Genomic DNA, 16,516 nt, shown 5'->3' on the forward strand with positions numbered 1-16,516 from the left:
TCTTTTAAAACTTAAAATTGGTACTCTTTCTTCATAAAAAATATTTGTTAATAAAATCGAAAATTCGACGAATTTTACATTTTTTGAGGTTATGGTATCTAAAGTAAAATAACAAAAAATAATTTTAATTTTACATTTGCATAAATTAAAAAATATTACAAAATTTATGTTAGAAATCATTTTAATTATTTTTTTACTACGCAGTATGTCGATATTCAATTCGAAATGCAATATATATTTTTGATACAGTTCTCAATTATGTCTATTTAAAAATAAAAAACACGTTTAATGTCTAAATTTTCTAAAAAATTATTATATTTATATATTTTTTAGGTTAGAACTTACTTACTTAATTATGATGTGCAAAATTAAAGTTAACAAAAATTAYAATTAATTTAAAAATAAATTTATATTTGTCCGATCTTACTATATTTTCGTCCGAATAAAATTACTCAATCCGTATTTAAGAAATAAATTCCCCAAAAAAATATTTTTTTAAGTTAAGTTATGTAAATGCATATGTATACAATTGAATTTCTAAGGTAGTTGAAATTTTGAGGTTATGTAAAATCGTTTCTTATTTTATTGCGAACACTTGTACATTTTGCTTTATTTGTTGGGAAAAAATTCTTGAAATTGAAATGTTGTAGAAAATAAAATTTTTGACAAAAAAAGGCTACACACTCGTGTCATAAAAGTGACTTSTTTCAGATAAATAAGCGATATATTCCAAAAAGTAAAAATAAAGGACCTTCCCATTGCAATAAAGGGCTCAWACTTGGAGACATTTTCTTAGAGTACCAAGGGAAAAATCGATTTTTCGACCAACCTAATGTATGTGTATATATTTTTGTTAAAAAAAAAATAATTGCCTGTCCTAACGCTTAAAGAAAACTGCCGCATTCATAATTGTTCATCATTTTATTCATATACATACATACATAAATTTACAATATGGATAATAGATATAAAATTTAGGTAATTAGATGTAAATTTTAAAGTTAGTAACTAACAATTATGTTTGTTGTAGATATTTAAATACTTTTGCTTTACAAATCATGCAATGGCATACAATAAAAAATAACAAAAGGCACTTAATTGTTGTATTCTATTAATTTCTATATGTTTGCATTTACATCTACACTTGTGTGGCAAACAATCGCTTCACTCACAATCAACAAGTYAAAGGTTATAAAACTAAAGCTAAGTAGTAGGTATGTATGTATGTATTGTTTATATTAGTTTTTATTACGCTATAAACCCCACAAATTTGCAAGAACATACTTATATATATATATGACCAACTGTTTATATGTACATTTATAATTATAAATTTTAATTGATGTATGAGCTTGTATTAAAATTGGCCATATACATACATTCATATGTTAATATAATTTTCGATGCAAACATACACATATAGTACAAAGCGGCATTTTCTCACGCTTGTTTATAGTATGTATATACTTTTTTCAAATATTACAATAAAATTTATTTTYTCCACAAGTTTTATATAACTAATTTTAAAGCAAAACTTCGTTGATAATTATATACAGTTATGTATGTATGCAAGCTTTTACATAAATATTAAAAACATATACAAATAATTTCAAGTAAATTGATAGAAAATGAAACAAAATCAATATGTATGCGCTTCCATAYGCTTGAAGAAGTACATATGTATGTTTGTATGCAATAAAAATTTTAAATATAATTTCAATAAAAAATAATTAATTAAAATAATGTAAATTCTTTGCCAGTAAACACTAAAAATATGTATATTATATTAATAAGTTTACGTAAATTAATTATTATAGAAATAGAAGTACYATATGTATGTGTATATGCAAAATTATGCAGTTATATAATCATAGAAAATAGCAAAATATTTTTTTACAAATCTTTCCCCCTTCTCTTTTTAATATAACAGCCAAAAGAATTATGTACGTGTGTGTGTGCATTTTTACAGTGTTTCATTTTGACCTTAGTGTTTTAAGCTTAGTTCAGTATTAATTATTATTACATTTTTTTATACTCCCACTTGCAGACCTCCACTTAGAAGTCCTTATCCCAACCGGTTAAGTCATCTGGCGGTGGACCGTCTGGATCTGGCGGATAGGCATCGAAATTGGTGGTGTCTATGACGCTCTTAACGGTCGGCTTKATTGGCGGCTCGAGTGTACGATTTTGCAAACCCAACCAGTAGAAGCCATCGAACCATCTGTAAGTGTGGAACATATTGATTATTTAAGTTCTCAAAGTTTGCAATTATTTTGTTGATAAGCTCGAAAAATTACTAATTCCTAGCGAATGTGATGAMATGATATGTTATATACGTACCTTTTAACCTTAGAACACTACTTTAAATAGTTGCTCATCCTTAGTGAATAAATTTTGATTTTTCGTAAGCATTTTTTAAAAGTGAAAGTAATTTGAAAAAGCGAAAACATTTTTTAAWAAAGTGAGAGTATTTTTAAAAAGCGAAAACATTTAAAAAAAATTACACAAAATTTTCTGATGCAATTTTTTGATAAAACTAAATTAATGGATGTGTATTTCATAAAATTTTTGTTAAAAAAAACACTAATACCATATTCCGACCAAAAATTTGAACTGATTAGTTTACATTTAATCTATTTACTAATCTAGTCTTTTCTCACTGCCCTTGGAAGTTTCTACAACACCTCTTTTTGMTTCATCACATTCACATTCTTTAATATTTAATAAAAGAAAACATTGTAATGTCGAATATTTTGAAACAATATTGTCTTGCTTTAAATATTTCCCATTTAATAGAAATAATAGATTATTTTTTTGATTCGGGAAGTCGATTGCGAGGTGRATTCTGATGCATTGCATTTAATTTATTTGTTTGTTTACATTTTTTCCGGTTGTAGTGTCTAAATCAGCTGTGACAATTTGATGAATTTCACTATAGACAAATAGATGGCAGAAGCAAGCAGAAATTAGAGTAGCACAGGGAGATTTTGAGCAAAATAAGCTTCAAATCTCCTCGCTGCCAAGATTAGCATGTCATCTTTGTATGGAGAAATTTTGCTAAATCCAGTAGATTAGAGAAATAAGCTACATAACTGCCTAAATCATAGTGTTCGACTCAATATAAATAATAGAAGCCAGTTAGAATTCCACCTTTGAACTGTGACATTTATTGTCTCGTGACAAGCCTAATCCCCCCACTTACATAGATCAAAAAGACCTTTGCAAATTGTGGTTATTCTCTGGCCGTGTTTGTTGGAATAAAGAACTCACTATATCAAATAGTTTCAGAACATTCTTTTGAATTACTATTTTTTTAAAAACAAAATGTTTAATCAATTGTGATTATGAATACTCCTACATAGTTTAGTCAAGTCTATAAATATTAGCGCAGATAGTATAAATTTTTACGTTCGATATATGCTTGAAAACTAATTTCTATGATAAAGCTTTATCTAAGCTCAGTCTGACTTAAAMCAAAGCTGAGGATTCTCAGAATAAATAAGTAATTGCAGGTATGAAAAAAGCTTGTCTGACTGTCAAACATGTTTAAGCGCGGTTTAAGTAAATTTTTGTTGGTATAAATATAGTCATTATTAAAAAAAAAAATATTGCGTATATTTATATTTTTAATTTTTGCTCGAAAATGATATGATGGCCACATGCTAACATTATAATTAATTATAAGGCACTTACCGATGCTTTTGTATTTCACTAATGCCACCGCGTTGATAGCCTAAACGTTCAGCGGGATTATCGCGACACAGTTTTTTGATCAGATTGCTGGCGTTGCGYGTAATATCGCGCGGAAATTCGATGGCATCAATACCCTTCAGTATAATATTGTAGGTACGCATGGGATCCGAGCCTGTGAATGGTGGCGTGCCTGTGGGGAAAGCAGAGATTACATTTAATATAATATAATTATGTTTTTTTTTTGCAATTGTCTAATTACCCGTCAACAGCTCGAACATCAGCACACCAAGTGACCAGTAGTCGGCGCTAATGTCGTGTCCTCGATTCAATATCACCTCAGGCGCTACGTACTCCGGTGTGCCGCAGAAGGTCCACGTCTTGCGGCCGGATTGTAGTTTCTTGGCGAAACCGAAATCCACCAGCTTCACATAGCCCTTCTCGTCGAGCARCAGATTTTCTGGCTTCAAATCACGGTATATTATATTGCGTGAGTGCAGGTATTGGAACGCCTCCACCACACAGGCGGTATAAAAGCGTGTAGTGGCATCATCGAATTTGCAACGATCGCGCAAGATTGTCCACAATTCGCCGCCCAAACAGCTTTCCATTAGCATGTACAAATATTTGCGATCCTTAAATGTTTTAAAGAGCTTCACAATAAATTGACAATTGGCCTCGCCCATAATCTCCTTTTCGGACATAATATGCTGTTGTTGGCGCGTTTCGACAATTTGTGACTTCTTCATCTGTTTCAGCGCAAACGAACGACTATTATCACCGTTAATTTGCACTAGCTCAACACGACCGAAACCGCCAACACCGAGTGTGGCGATTATGCGCAAGTCGGTCAGTTGCACGTTGTCGAATTCCTCATTGATTCTGCGCAGAACAAAACAAAAAGAAAGCAAATTAATGAATTTAGCACGAAAATATTGTGAATAATGGTGTTAAGCCGCTGTTGCGTGCAGAACATTAGCGTGTCTTCGCTGCGTTGACTTACTTTTTACGCTCTCCTATGCATTCGTCATCGTAGCGATGCTTTATTTCATCTAAATTCGATATGAGTTGGTTGAACGTCTCGCGATCGATCACCAGGCAAGTAACGCCATCGGCGGAATCACATATAATATTCGCTGTGCGCAGGTCATCGCTRCAAAAGTGTAGAAATGGCAAGTGTAAATTATTATTTCTTTTGTTAGTTAGTGGCTTTATTTGTGGCACTCACCCTTGCAAMGCTTTTTCGCCGAAGAAATCACCTTTGACGAGTGTGCGTATGAATTTCTCCTCCTGCGTGTCTGTCTGTTTGATTGTCACGCGCACTTGCCCCTTCGATATGATGAAGAAGGTATCACCACGTGCGCCTTGACGCACAATGTAATCACCCATCTGGTAGTGGGTCTCTTCGAGCACATCTGAGATTTTGATGAGTGTATCTTCGGGCAGATTTTTGAAAATGGGAACACTATAAAAAGAAAACGGAATATAGTGAGAGTTAAGTTAAATTTTAACATAAATTAACTATAATATAATATATAAGCATGTACATATGTTCCTATATACTTCATATATAATTCGAAAAGGTTATAACAAGCGCGGCCGGTTCGTTAGCCCTAACAATCCAACAATAGGAAAWCTAAAAAATGAGGTGCGTCAGTTGGATTCAGCGATCCTCCAACTTCTTCAACCCGTCTAAAAAAATACATGTCCTGGAGGTCTACGTTGCGCCGATAACCTTTTCAGTCAAATAAAATGTTTGGCTGGTGAGTGACTGAAGCTTGGAAACAAAACGAAGTCGCTTGGAGCCAAATCGATGGATGGGACAAACATTCATGGCCTCATTCGAACAGTTTGGTACTGACAATAGCGGAGGTGCGAACCGGTGAGTAATCTAGGACCCTTTCTTCTTCTCCAAATCTTATTTCCTGCAACTCGCCGAYGAATCGGATCAAAACTCGGCATCGTAGATTGAAGAAGGTTGCCTCTACAAGTAGTTGATGCGGATTATACTTTGTGAATTCAAAGAAGAAAAAAAAAAACCGTGGCACATGCGACTTTTCTTGCATTCTTTGGCGCAGTCCGTGGTCGAAAAAAATCCAACTAAAATATTAAGTATTTCTAGCATCTGTGGGTCCAGTGGATCCATGTTTCATCGACGATCGCGAATGCACCATATTGCGCTTAATAACGTCAATCATCACCCTGAAGTGGTATCACTCGCTTGTTGTTCAGAGTGAGCAAATGCGGCATTGATCTCACCGGCAGACTGTCACCTATATATCCGACGAAATTGACTTCGTTCATCGAATTAAGAGACAGCGGCTACGCTGGCTAGGTCATGTCGTTCGAATGGATGAAAACAGTCCAGCTCTGAGAGTATGCTACACAGTATCCGCCGGGGGGAGCACAGGAAGAGAAAGACCTTCGCACCGTTCTAAGGACCAGGTTGGAGAAGGAACTGGCTACACTTGTAGTCTCCAATTGACGCCAAACAGCGAAAGGGAAGAGCTCCCAGCGCGCTGTTGTAAACTMGGCTATAAGCACTACGCCATTAAAGAAGAAGAAGATCGATTGAAGATCGCAACAACGTTAGGCAAACGACTTTTCATGATCCATGCTTATTACATGCAAGAAGYTATAATAATATATAATATGAAAAATTGGTCCTTATTATTATACTCGTAAAGTCAGGCAACAATTACTTATGTTTCCAATTGTGTAAAAATTGGATAAAAAAAAAAAAWWAAAAWWAAAAAAAAAAAATAGTAGCAGTGTAACTAATTGTTCAATTTTCTCAACAGTTTTTAATTAAGTTTTCGCTAATTTACTGCTGCAACGGAGCTGGCACTACACAACACTGCAATTAGTAAATATGTAAATTCAAATTTACAAACAATTACTTCTTTCGTAACGGTTTCCATATTAATATAAAGTGCCTCTAAAAATATTGATATCGAATTTTACAACTTAATTGCTTGCAATAAAATAGTGAATATAGTTTTTTTGTTGCATTTTTGCTTGATAGCTTTCCGAACGATTGCACCACGTGTCACAAAGTCAAAGGTAAGCGCAAAATGCTGCTTGGCGTTAAAGCGAACCAGGCATTTAAATCCAGCTGAGGCACTGCTCTAAGCCACAACAACACTACATAAGCTAATTTATGAACTTGTCTACAGGGGAAGCGCGCTCAGCTGTCATTTTCTGATCATGCAGGGTTGCACAGCAACAACGACTGCCGGCTGACTGTGGCTGAAAAGCGTGTAAAACTTGTCGCTTCAACGCTGCGCTAATTTGCAACGTTATTTAACGCTTTTTTGTGTGTTTTTGATTGTTTTTTTGTTTTTGTAATTTTTATTGCCAATAAAAATGAAAAGAAATTTGAAATTTTTTCACGGTCATTAACCGGAACGCTGCTGTGTGCATTACAAGCATGCGCTTAGTTTCACACATGCAGATCCATTTACATGCATTTTGGACGAGGTTATTGGACAAGTGTTTGTGCTCAGCTAACRTTGAAATAATAACCGTAATATGTACATATATACATGTGAGATGTATTTTTTTCTTATCGATGATCTGATTTTCTAAAGGAATTTGAGTATTGAATATATTTTAATTTCAAAGAAGTTTACATCATTACATTATTACAGTCACTTTAAAGATTTTTTTAAAGAAATGTATTTGTATTTACTCTATTCTATTCAAGAGGTTAAGGTTAGACTAGAATTTTTCAAAATCCATTTTCTTTTTGGCTTAGGTTTCCAAAAATATTAAATTGGTTGAATCGAATGAAAAAATATTGGGTAGTCGAAAAAGTCTTTTCGTATCTGTTAACATAAGTTTCCCAGCAGTGTAGTGTCAAAGCGTTGGGGTCAGTCTGCTCCGGCACTTTAAACTTTAATGATGTGATTGTGGTGACTAGGAGAATTAGTCCAATGGATATTTCATAATATAGAAGAGTTAAAGGAGWCGGAAAAGCACTGAACTAACCATTTTGGTTAAAAAAAATAGACTGCCTATTCCACCCATTGACGCCAATTTTCAATGAACTTATGCAGCATTTCAGCTGCATTTTCGGCTATAGTGCGCTGTATGTTGTCTTCGAGCAATTTGGGCGTTACTGGTTAATTGGCGTAAATCTTTGATTTCGCAAACCTCTGAGAAAATAATTTATAGACGTTAAATCGCAAAACTTTGCACGCAACGTCCTTATGTTTAGATGTGAAACATTTGGCAGCGCTTAGTCTGGTTGAAAATGAAGATCGTCTGCGGAGATTTCATCACATGGGACGGTCAACATTTGGGGATGCAATTGCGTTTCCTCTACCTCATGACGATTTGACTCACCCCATTAGCTAGAATTTTGATGAAGTCATTAAGTCAGAAATGGCTTTGCGAAATAATTTTGTACGATTGCCAAGCTTTGAACCAAAGTAAAGCGTGACATTATGAAATCGCAAACATATTGCGCACACTGACAAAATTTGACAAAAAACCGTAAACAAAAATGGCCACCAGCTGTCAAAATAACAACATCCCTATTGATTGACGCTGTATATAGGTTCGAGTACCTTTCCCTTTCGCTTTCCTATTGAGCTTGTTGAGCTTAGCTTCCAGCATAAAAATTGCCTTTCGACACTTAAGAAACACCGAAAGTATCTACACATACATATGTATATTGCACGGATGAGTAGACATTTGCTACTTAGCCCACCGCCGCTAATAGTGAGCTGCGTGGCAGCTTGCTTAGCATGTAAGTGTTATTGCCATGCAACAGCGTGTTGCATTAGAGAAAGTTGCTACAACTTATATACATAAATTCGCAATAAATGTAGAAATGAAATAAAAAAAAAGACATTTGACGATTGGCATCGATCACCGATCGAACTGTCTTATTGGTGCGAGCGGCAGCGTGGATTGGACAGCCAACACTCACATCAATGTCAGAGTCGTGTCGCAAAGCAGGCTGAATGCCACATATGATGGATGCCAGCATGCCAACTCCTACACACAAACACATATACATCCATATATATATAATATATAGCCATGAATATGCACATTTTGTTAGTTATGTTGCACTTGCAATGCGTGCCGCAACCATAAATGTGCGAGGAGGGAAGTGTTTGTCATGCTTTGCTATTTGCTTTGTTTTGGACTGACCACATGTCTGCCTGCTTACCTTTGATGGACAGCAATAGAGAAGCATTAGCTTTTATTAACAGTTATCATAAAAACAAACAAATTAGTGATAAATTTTTAGCGTTAATGCAACATGCCACACGCATCGGCTTGCTGCGGCGCAATTTTGGATCTGCAGTCCAGCAGCTGCGGSCATTTTCACTTTTTCTACATAGACATGTCCATATATGTATATGTCCTAGTATATGGTATGGTTGAGTACCTTTGGGGTAGTTGAGAAACACGAAGAAGAAGAATTTCGAAAATCGGCATATACTTCAACGTATAATCTCTCTTGTTTTAAGGAGATGTCACTAATAATGGCCTGATAAGTTGTAGTTGACAATTAAAAAATGGTTACTTCGACTTTCATTCCTTTCAAAAATTTTGGGAATATATTAATTTACCGTTCTTTATTAGCGATTATAGAATCTTCCCACAGATCGCATCAATCTATAGATTTATTGAGAGAACACTTCAGAGAGCAGATAATTTCACGTTTTGCGCCGGTCGATTGACCACCAGGATCGTGGATATTACACCGTTAGACTATTTCCTGTGGGGATAAGTGAAGTCTRAAGTCTATGCACAACATCAGGCGTATCCTTCGCCAGTTACCAGGCGAAATGTTGAAACGATTCATCGAAAATTGGCCAAAAATGCCAAGATTCTTCTTTTGAATGATAATAAACATTTCCCMTTTATACATGAYATTTCTGTGTTCTTTTTCTCTAAAAAAAGTAGGATACTTTGAAATGGATCACCATTTATAAATCTTMATAAAGAAATTTTAATTAAAAGCTCGAAACTGTTAAACGAGTTGCACATTTCCTGGGCTTTCCCATCCCTTTTACAACAAGAAGCGTCAAATATTGATTTAAGTGGATCTTTACAAGAGTACAGAAGCAAGCTAACATACTTTATAAGTATCTGTGAAAGGGTGATTAGCACTTAATGATTTGAGGGYATGATACTTGATCATCATTTTTTACGAGTATATATTGTACAATATTATTAATGGGTTGAAAACCTGAAACCTGATAAATTAAACAAGTAACTCTATAATCAAAAAAAAAAAAAAAACATGTATAAAAATTTTGGGTACGAAGATTTCACAAATACTGAAGGTATAAATTACAGAGAGCCCAAACCGCTTGCCACCAACCGATTGCATACATATTCAAAATGACCAATGCCCAGAGGCCGAAGCAAAGGCAGAGGCCGCAGCGACAGCGGATCAGTGGTGGAAAAGCTAAATACGTMGCTGCTTGTAATAGATATTCTCATATTTCATTGGAATTGTAAGTTTGTATGGTATATATGGTGTATCAAATATGTATGTATATTGAATGCACCATGCTGTTGGCTTGAGCATTGTACGCATGCGTGTGAGGTCAATCACTTGACCATTCACTCCACTCGGTAGAAGATTTTCAAACAAAAGACGTTCCACGTGAGTGCTCAAGGTAAAAATAAAGCTTTTTGAAAAGAATGATGTAAATATATGTGTGCGTGTGTAGTTAAAGGGTACATGAGCTATGGTGACGATGTTGTAACTCTTTGCTTAGATTAAAATTGAAAGTGAACGCTTGGGTTATTGCTTAACTTGTGTAGATTTGGGCAGATATACAAACATATGAATATATATATATATATATATATATCAGCTACAAGAAAATTATAAATTAGGGTGAATTACTTTGATTTAGCGAAGACATTGAAGAATAGAAGCAAATGAGGTCATAAGAAATTAATTAATAGGACTAGAATAGGCTTATACACAAAAGCTTAGAGAAGCTCATAGATTCGTTCCCGTTCCACTACACAAAGCTTGACAAGTCACGTGAGTTTAAACTCTGACATATATAGAGACAACCATTCAGAAAAGACCGGAGCGGTTCTTTGCGGTGGGCCAAGTGCCTCGTCTTCGACAGGCGCGGCTGTTTCTAGAGAAGTTCGATACAAAAAGTTTCAAGAAACTAAGTGATCTTCCCAGAAACCAATYAATTCAGCTTRYCAGGCAGCAGGATACTACAGGCTGCGGCGTCATCTGCATATATTAGGTTACTTACAGTGTCGCTTTTGCGACCAAAGAGCAGATACAACAGTTCAAATACTCCCGGAATGCCACGAAATCGCAAGAAGAAGGACTAAGGGTATTGTATAATCAAATCAGATGGCAAAACATATTACAACCAATAATCCTGGAGTTTTACTAAGCCTCTTTGATTTGCCTGGGTTAGACTAAGTGTTGCATAACAGTAGAGGACACAATATACCTATGGATCGCAGTCCTCTAAAACCTGCTTGAAGTCACTCTCCCTCAATTTATAACTCTTTTTTCCGGGATCTGTTATTCGACGATTTCGAAAATAATATCCAAAACATTAACCATCAGACAAAGTTGAAATAAATTCTCAACTATTCGCTACAAAAATCCATTAGCAGGATTCTGGTCTAAACTGGTGCTAGGTTTGGTTAGTATACTGGCTTCAGTAGCTCTCCTCCTCCGCAGCCATAAAAAGTACTTTTAATTTGGAAGATAAAATTACATAGTGTGTGTTTGTCGCTTACCTCTTGAGAAAATCGGTATATTGCGCCTGCCGTATGAGGCCAGTACGCATCATTATCGTTTGGAAGCATTGTCGTTCGATGGCCCATAATTTACATTCCGTTATAGCGGTTATGGTCGCTGTACGCTGGCAGTTATATAATATGGCCAATTCACCCAGCACTTTGGCGCCGGAGAGTGTCGAAAGGTATTTACCCTCACGTGAGACCTCAACACGACCCTCTGCAATGAAACAAACAATATCACAAAAGAGTCAATAAAAAGTTAAATTAAGCACAAAATAAAGGGTAAAAAATAAAAACATACTGTAAACGCGATATAAAAAATAACAGTAAAAATTTTGCATTAATGCATTTTTTAAAGCAAAGGTGTGGCACGATTTTGGCATCAACGTGATCGTAACGGTAAAAAAGGKATGTAAATACGTAAATTGTATTTATAATATATGCGTATTAGGGTGCGCCAAAAACTAACCTRTTGAATTAATGGGTTAAAGTGAAAAGTTTAAGTTATTTACAGAGATAAAATTTCGGTTTAGGAGAAAATATTTAGCTTAATTTTAAAATAATGTAAAATAATATTGTTTCTTTAAAAATACCATAMATTTTTACCCATTTAGGATAACATTTTTATATTACGGATTCTTGCGCAACAAAAAATTTCCTACAAAATCTACCTAAAGGTGATTTTTTCCAAGCCAAAATTCGTATATTTAAATATATTCTATCCTAAAAATAGAAGATTTCACTAACTAACCTCAAAATTAGTAGGGCTGCACACACGCGACTTTCTTAGATATACCTGTATTTTTCAAAAAWCATAATAGAAGGCGGGGATAATATAAGAAGGGACGGGGGTTATTTCGTACGAATGGATGAAAACACTSCAGAGTATTCGAGGAAGACCTCCACCCCCTTAGAAAGATCATGTGGAGAACTTGCAACTTGGATTCTCCAATTGGCGCCGAAAATCTAATTTTGATCAATCCTTCTATCATTACCTGCTTTTATYTATTAAAAWTTTTTTTTAGCTTTTGGWTTTTATATCGTCCTTACTGGCCTCTTCTTGGAAGTTTTCTAGAGATTGGCTAAGGGATAGTTTAGGTTTGGTTAGGTTGAGATGTCGATCCTAACAGGCATCGCATTTAGACTGCTTAGACCCCCGGTCCATTCTGATACCTAAAAACCTCTCTACACTAGATCATGGGATCGGCAAAGCGCTTTGAGTCTATCAAAAATTTGTTGAGACGAATAATGTCAYCTTCGGCTATGTTTTCTGGTTTGCGGAAAGTAAGATTGCCGAGTGAATGCCTAGAACTCCTACGATGCGTGAAGATGAACTTTGCACAAGGCAAATGCTTCAGTAGATCTCCTGCTTTCTAATCTGCACCAAAAGGATATCGTAGTCGCACAAGAACCATTGATTCAGTGCGAGAACACAATACGCCAATGAATATCGAACTAGGTTCCGTTCCGATGTGAGAGGGGCAAGGGTGTGAGTCAAAATACAGGGTTCGTCCGAAAAGTAGTATTACTAATTTTCATCCGCCGCGATTGTACTTCGGAGCGTACACGCACCGACTGGATACGGCACCAGTCCTTTTTGGAGGGTCGGGAAGAGGTGGCTGATGAATCAGCAAATCCAATATGAAAATGCTCATTGTCTTATTTGACATCAAAGGCATCGTCCACCATGAATTTGTTCCTAGTGGACAAAACGTCAACGCCAAGTTTTACGTGGAAGTCYTCAAGAGACGCAAATGAAGGGTCAATCGGSTCCGMCAAGACATTGCAGYCGATTGGAAGTTGCACCACTACAACGACCYCGCTCACACCGCCTTTCTTATGAAAAGCTACSTAASTAAGGTCAGCATCCCAACGCTTCCGCAGMCWCMATACAGCYCAGAKACTCAGTCTTATTACTTTCCGGMCAAACCCTGTATATTAAATGGGAAACAAGACCGCAGCCCACTTGATAGTATATAGAAACGTGAGACAAACCTTTAGTAAATACAATTTCGACTCATACTTTTTTTTAGATTAATATGTAGACTCTCATTACAAAATGAAGTGAGGTTAGCATAGACGACCCTGGCGATCCGAAGTCCTATATAGGCTTTTATCGGATTTTTTAATCAGAAGAAAAATATTTTCATTTAAAATAATAACAAATAAGCTGTAAAAATATATACCTTTTAAGTACACACTAAAAAAATACTGAAATATTAGTTCACTAAGTCCACCTAAGCACTCWTACATATTTATGTACCAAGTACCATATAATTGCAGTTCAATTCGAATTGAGTAATATGACTTAATGCTGGCAAGCAATGAAGTAATCCCCAACAACGAGTCAACGAAGGAAATATTGCAAAATGAAACTGAAATTAAAACGGGCTAACAATTCAGCTTTGGGCTGCAAAGCGACATTATAAAATCACATACACACCTACATACATATGAAGGCAGGAGATTTGCAAAAGCGCATGTCGCCAAAAAGTTGAGTCAACTTGCCACACAAAATGAAAACAAAACAAAAAACCGCAAAGCAAAAAGCAACCGGTCCAAATGTCAATTACGAGCCCAACCTAGCAAGAAACTAGCCGACTGCAGTTGGACTCTGACTCTGACTCGCCAGCGGCGATTTGTCAATTGTCGCGGAGCCGCTGGGTGCGGGCAGTTGCCTCTATGTGTTGTATTGTAATCATATGAACATACTCAAATATGACTTTACATACATTTGTGTAGTCTGTGTATGAGTGTGTCCTGCGATTTTAAACCCGTATCCGAATGGCACAACTTTGAAATTGTATTAAAGTTCGATTTGTTTGGTCGCCAAATGAACATGAAACGAAACAAGTATAATCTCAAATGAAATWACGAGTAATCGACYACAAACAACAAAAACCCAAAAGCAATAAAAAGCATAACAACTGCATGCGAGTCGCCTAAAGTGGTAAGAAAACCCCGATTCCGGTTTCACTTTCAAAAAATGCAAAGCAGTCTCACTGCTAAAGCCGTTAGCTGGCGAACCGGTCCGTTTCAAATCTACCAGTCTTGTTGTGCTTAGTATTTGTATTTGGCTTTGAGCCTTTGTTGCTGCGCGGCCGCTGTTGTTTTAGTTTTGGTGCAGCGCCAAGCCGGGCTTAAGAAGCTGAAGGCAATTTGTGCTAGAAGCTTTGATTCGGGATGGAGGCAAATGAAATATTAAAATTTTAGTGCCTTGTGTTTTTTTTTTGCGTTCTCATTGTACAATTTGTGGTGTTGTTGCTGGTGTTTTACTTTCTTGTTTTTGCTGCCGGTTAGTGCGGTTTCTCGTCTGGCCGGTCAGCGTTGAATTGTGGTTCAGGGTTTGTTGTTAGTATCGAAATGGAAATGACATCATTTTGTTAGTGTTTTTTTTTTTCGCTTTGTGTGATTTGATGGTGGGTGCAGCGTTAGTGCGGTGGGGGGTTGATACATTACCCAGTTAAATTAAGGTTTATGGAAATGCTTAAAATGATATGCTGTTCAAAAGAAAGTTTTATGTATAATGGAATTAAGAATTTCTAAAAATAAAATTTAATGATGAAAAAAATTAAGTATTTGTTGATAAATTTTTCAAAAATACATACATTAGTGTGCTCATTAAATAAATGAAATTGACGATTTTTTAAGYCTAACATTTTCATACGGAAATGCCACCCTCAGATTGCTATGGACAATAATCTATATCAAATTACGTGGTCAAATAAAAAAGTTTTCCATATAAGAACTTGATTTTGAGTGGTCAGTTTGAATGGGAGCCATATGTTATAGTGGCAGCTTCTTGATGAGAATAGGATGGTTGCAAAATGTAAGTTCGATATCTCAAAAACCGATGGGTTTGTTTGCATGTGTGCAGCAGGACATCCTAAATCCACTCAGATTTTCACGCTGATTTTTTATATGGTATGCACTTTTTAGGGTCTCGACTTTTTCTTCTAAGGACTACAAATTCCCAGGCAAAATGAATATACCTATTCAGCGGATTCAAATTATATATAATGAAATAACCTGAATTTTTAATCTTAAACGTGTCCGATGGACCACAACTTTGTATATGACACTTTCATCCAACGTTGAATCAAAAGACGAAGTTTGATTTAAGAACTTTCCTACATTTAGGAAAAATCCCAAATTCCTATAAGAAACCAAATATAATTTTAGAGCGTCACTTTCTTGGAATGCGTGTGCGCTTTATATTAGCAGAAGCTTTCTGCTACTTTTACTTTATTCAAATCTTCTTTATGCTTTTATAGCCATTTTGGGTCACGCGTTAACCTACTTCTTAAAAACGTTGACATGTGCTAACTCTTATTGCCAATTTGTATTGTGCAGGTAGCGTAGGTTATATGAATAACAAAGGAAATGGTTATGAATGGCTAGAATATTTACCGTTGACCTATAAAATAGTTTTGATCGTAAGAAGTGAAGGAATGTGAATGGGAGTGTACAGTTTGAAAGAGATAGGAAATCGGCACGAAATAAAATTAAGGAATTTATTTATAGTATTTTTGCCAGTGTTCTATATTAGCTAGTTGGTGGCATGGTTTCCCAAAGGAAAGTTCGGTAATGACGGGGTTGCAAATTGGCATTGGAAATTATACAAAGAATATTCAAGTGAAGTTTAAACAAACTGGTTCCGTTAACTAAAGTCTAAACGGAGCCGGATCTTTTTGCGGCCAAGGTCTATTAATTCGGCACCATTCCTCGAAATACTCACCTAGCCCTAGCATATTGATCCAATATATCGTGGGAGCTAGCGAAGCGATGTAATCCCTATTTGGAAACATGTATCCAACGGCTTTTAACCTGTGCGTGGAGTTGTTGCCTATAACTTTCTCTACCAACTTCTTTTTCTTTGCGAACCAGCTCCTTTATGGTATGAGGACCCACCCCAGTGAAGGGTTGAGATCCTACCATGTTACCAGTTCGTTTCCGGCTATACTTTTGTAATCGGCCACCCAGGTGAGGTGCACTTGGTTACGTTGCGCTAGGCTATTCAGCCGTTCACAAGTAGCGATTTGATTCCTCGAAAATACTTCAGGAATGT

At 35.9% G+C, this 16,516-nt stretch overlaps 1 protein-coding gene across 5 annotated transcripts in view; it reads right to left on the bottom strand.

Moving 5' to 3' along the window:
- Window positions 1–1,831: 1,831 nt before the first annotated feature.
- The window catches only part of LOC108965591 (cGMP-dependent protein kinase, isozyme 2 forms cD4/T1/T3A/T3B), a 127,255-nt gene continuing 112,570 nt past the window's right edge, over window positions 1,832–16,516 (bottom strand). For all 5 annotated transcript variants that reach the window (XM_018928114.1, XM_018928115.1, XM_018928113.1 and 2 more), the window contains 6 exons: window positions 11,446–11,665; window positions 4,919–5,155; window positions 4,694–4,843; window positions 3,953–4,572; window positions 3,694–3,883; window positions 1,832–2,221 (listed from right to left, as the gene is read on the bottom strand). In XM_018928114.1, coding sequence (XP_018783659.1) covers window positions 2,056–2,221; window positions 3,694–3,883; window positions 3,953–4,572; window positions 4,694–4,843; window positions 4,919–5,155; window positions 11,446–11,665 — 1,583 coding nt within the window. In that variant the 3' untranslated portion in view covers window positions 1,832–2,055. The remainder of the gene's footprint in view (window positions 2,222–3,693; window positions 3,884–3,952; window positions 4,573–4,693; window positions 4,844–4,918; window positions 5,156–11,445; window positions 11,666–16,516) is intronic.

The sequence above is a fragment of the Bactrocera latifrons genome, unplaced genomic scaffold, assembly GCF_001853355.1.
Source record: "Bactrocera latifrons isolate USDA-ARS-PBARC rearing strain unplaced genomic scaffold, ASM185335v1 scaffold_142, whole genome shotgun sequence".
NCBI lineage: Eukaryota > Metazoa > Arthropoda > Insecta > Diptera > Tephritidae > Bactrocera > Bactrocera latifrons.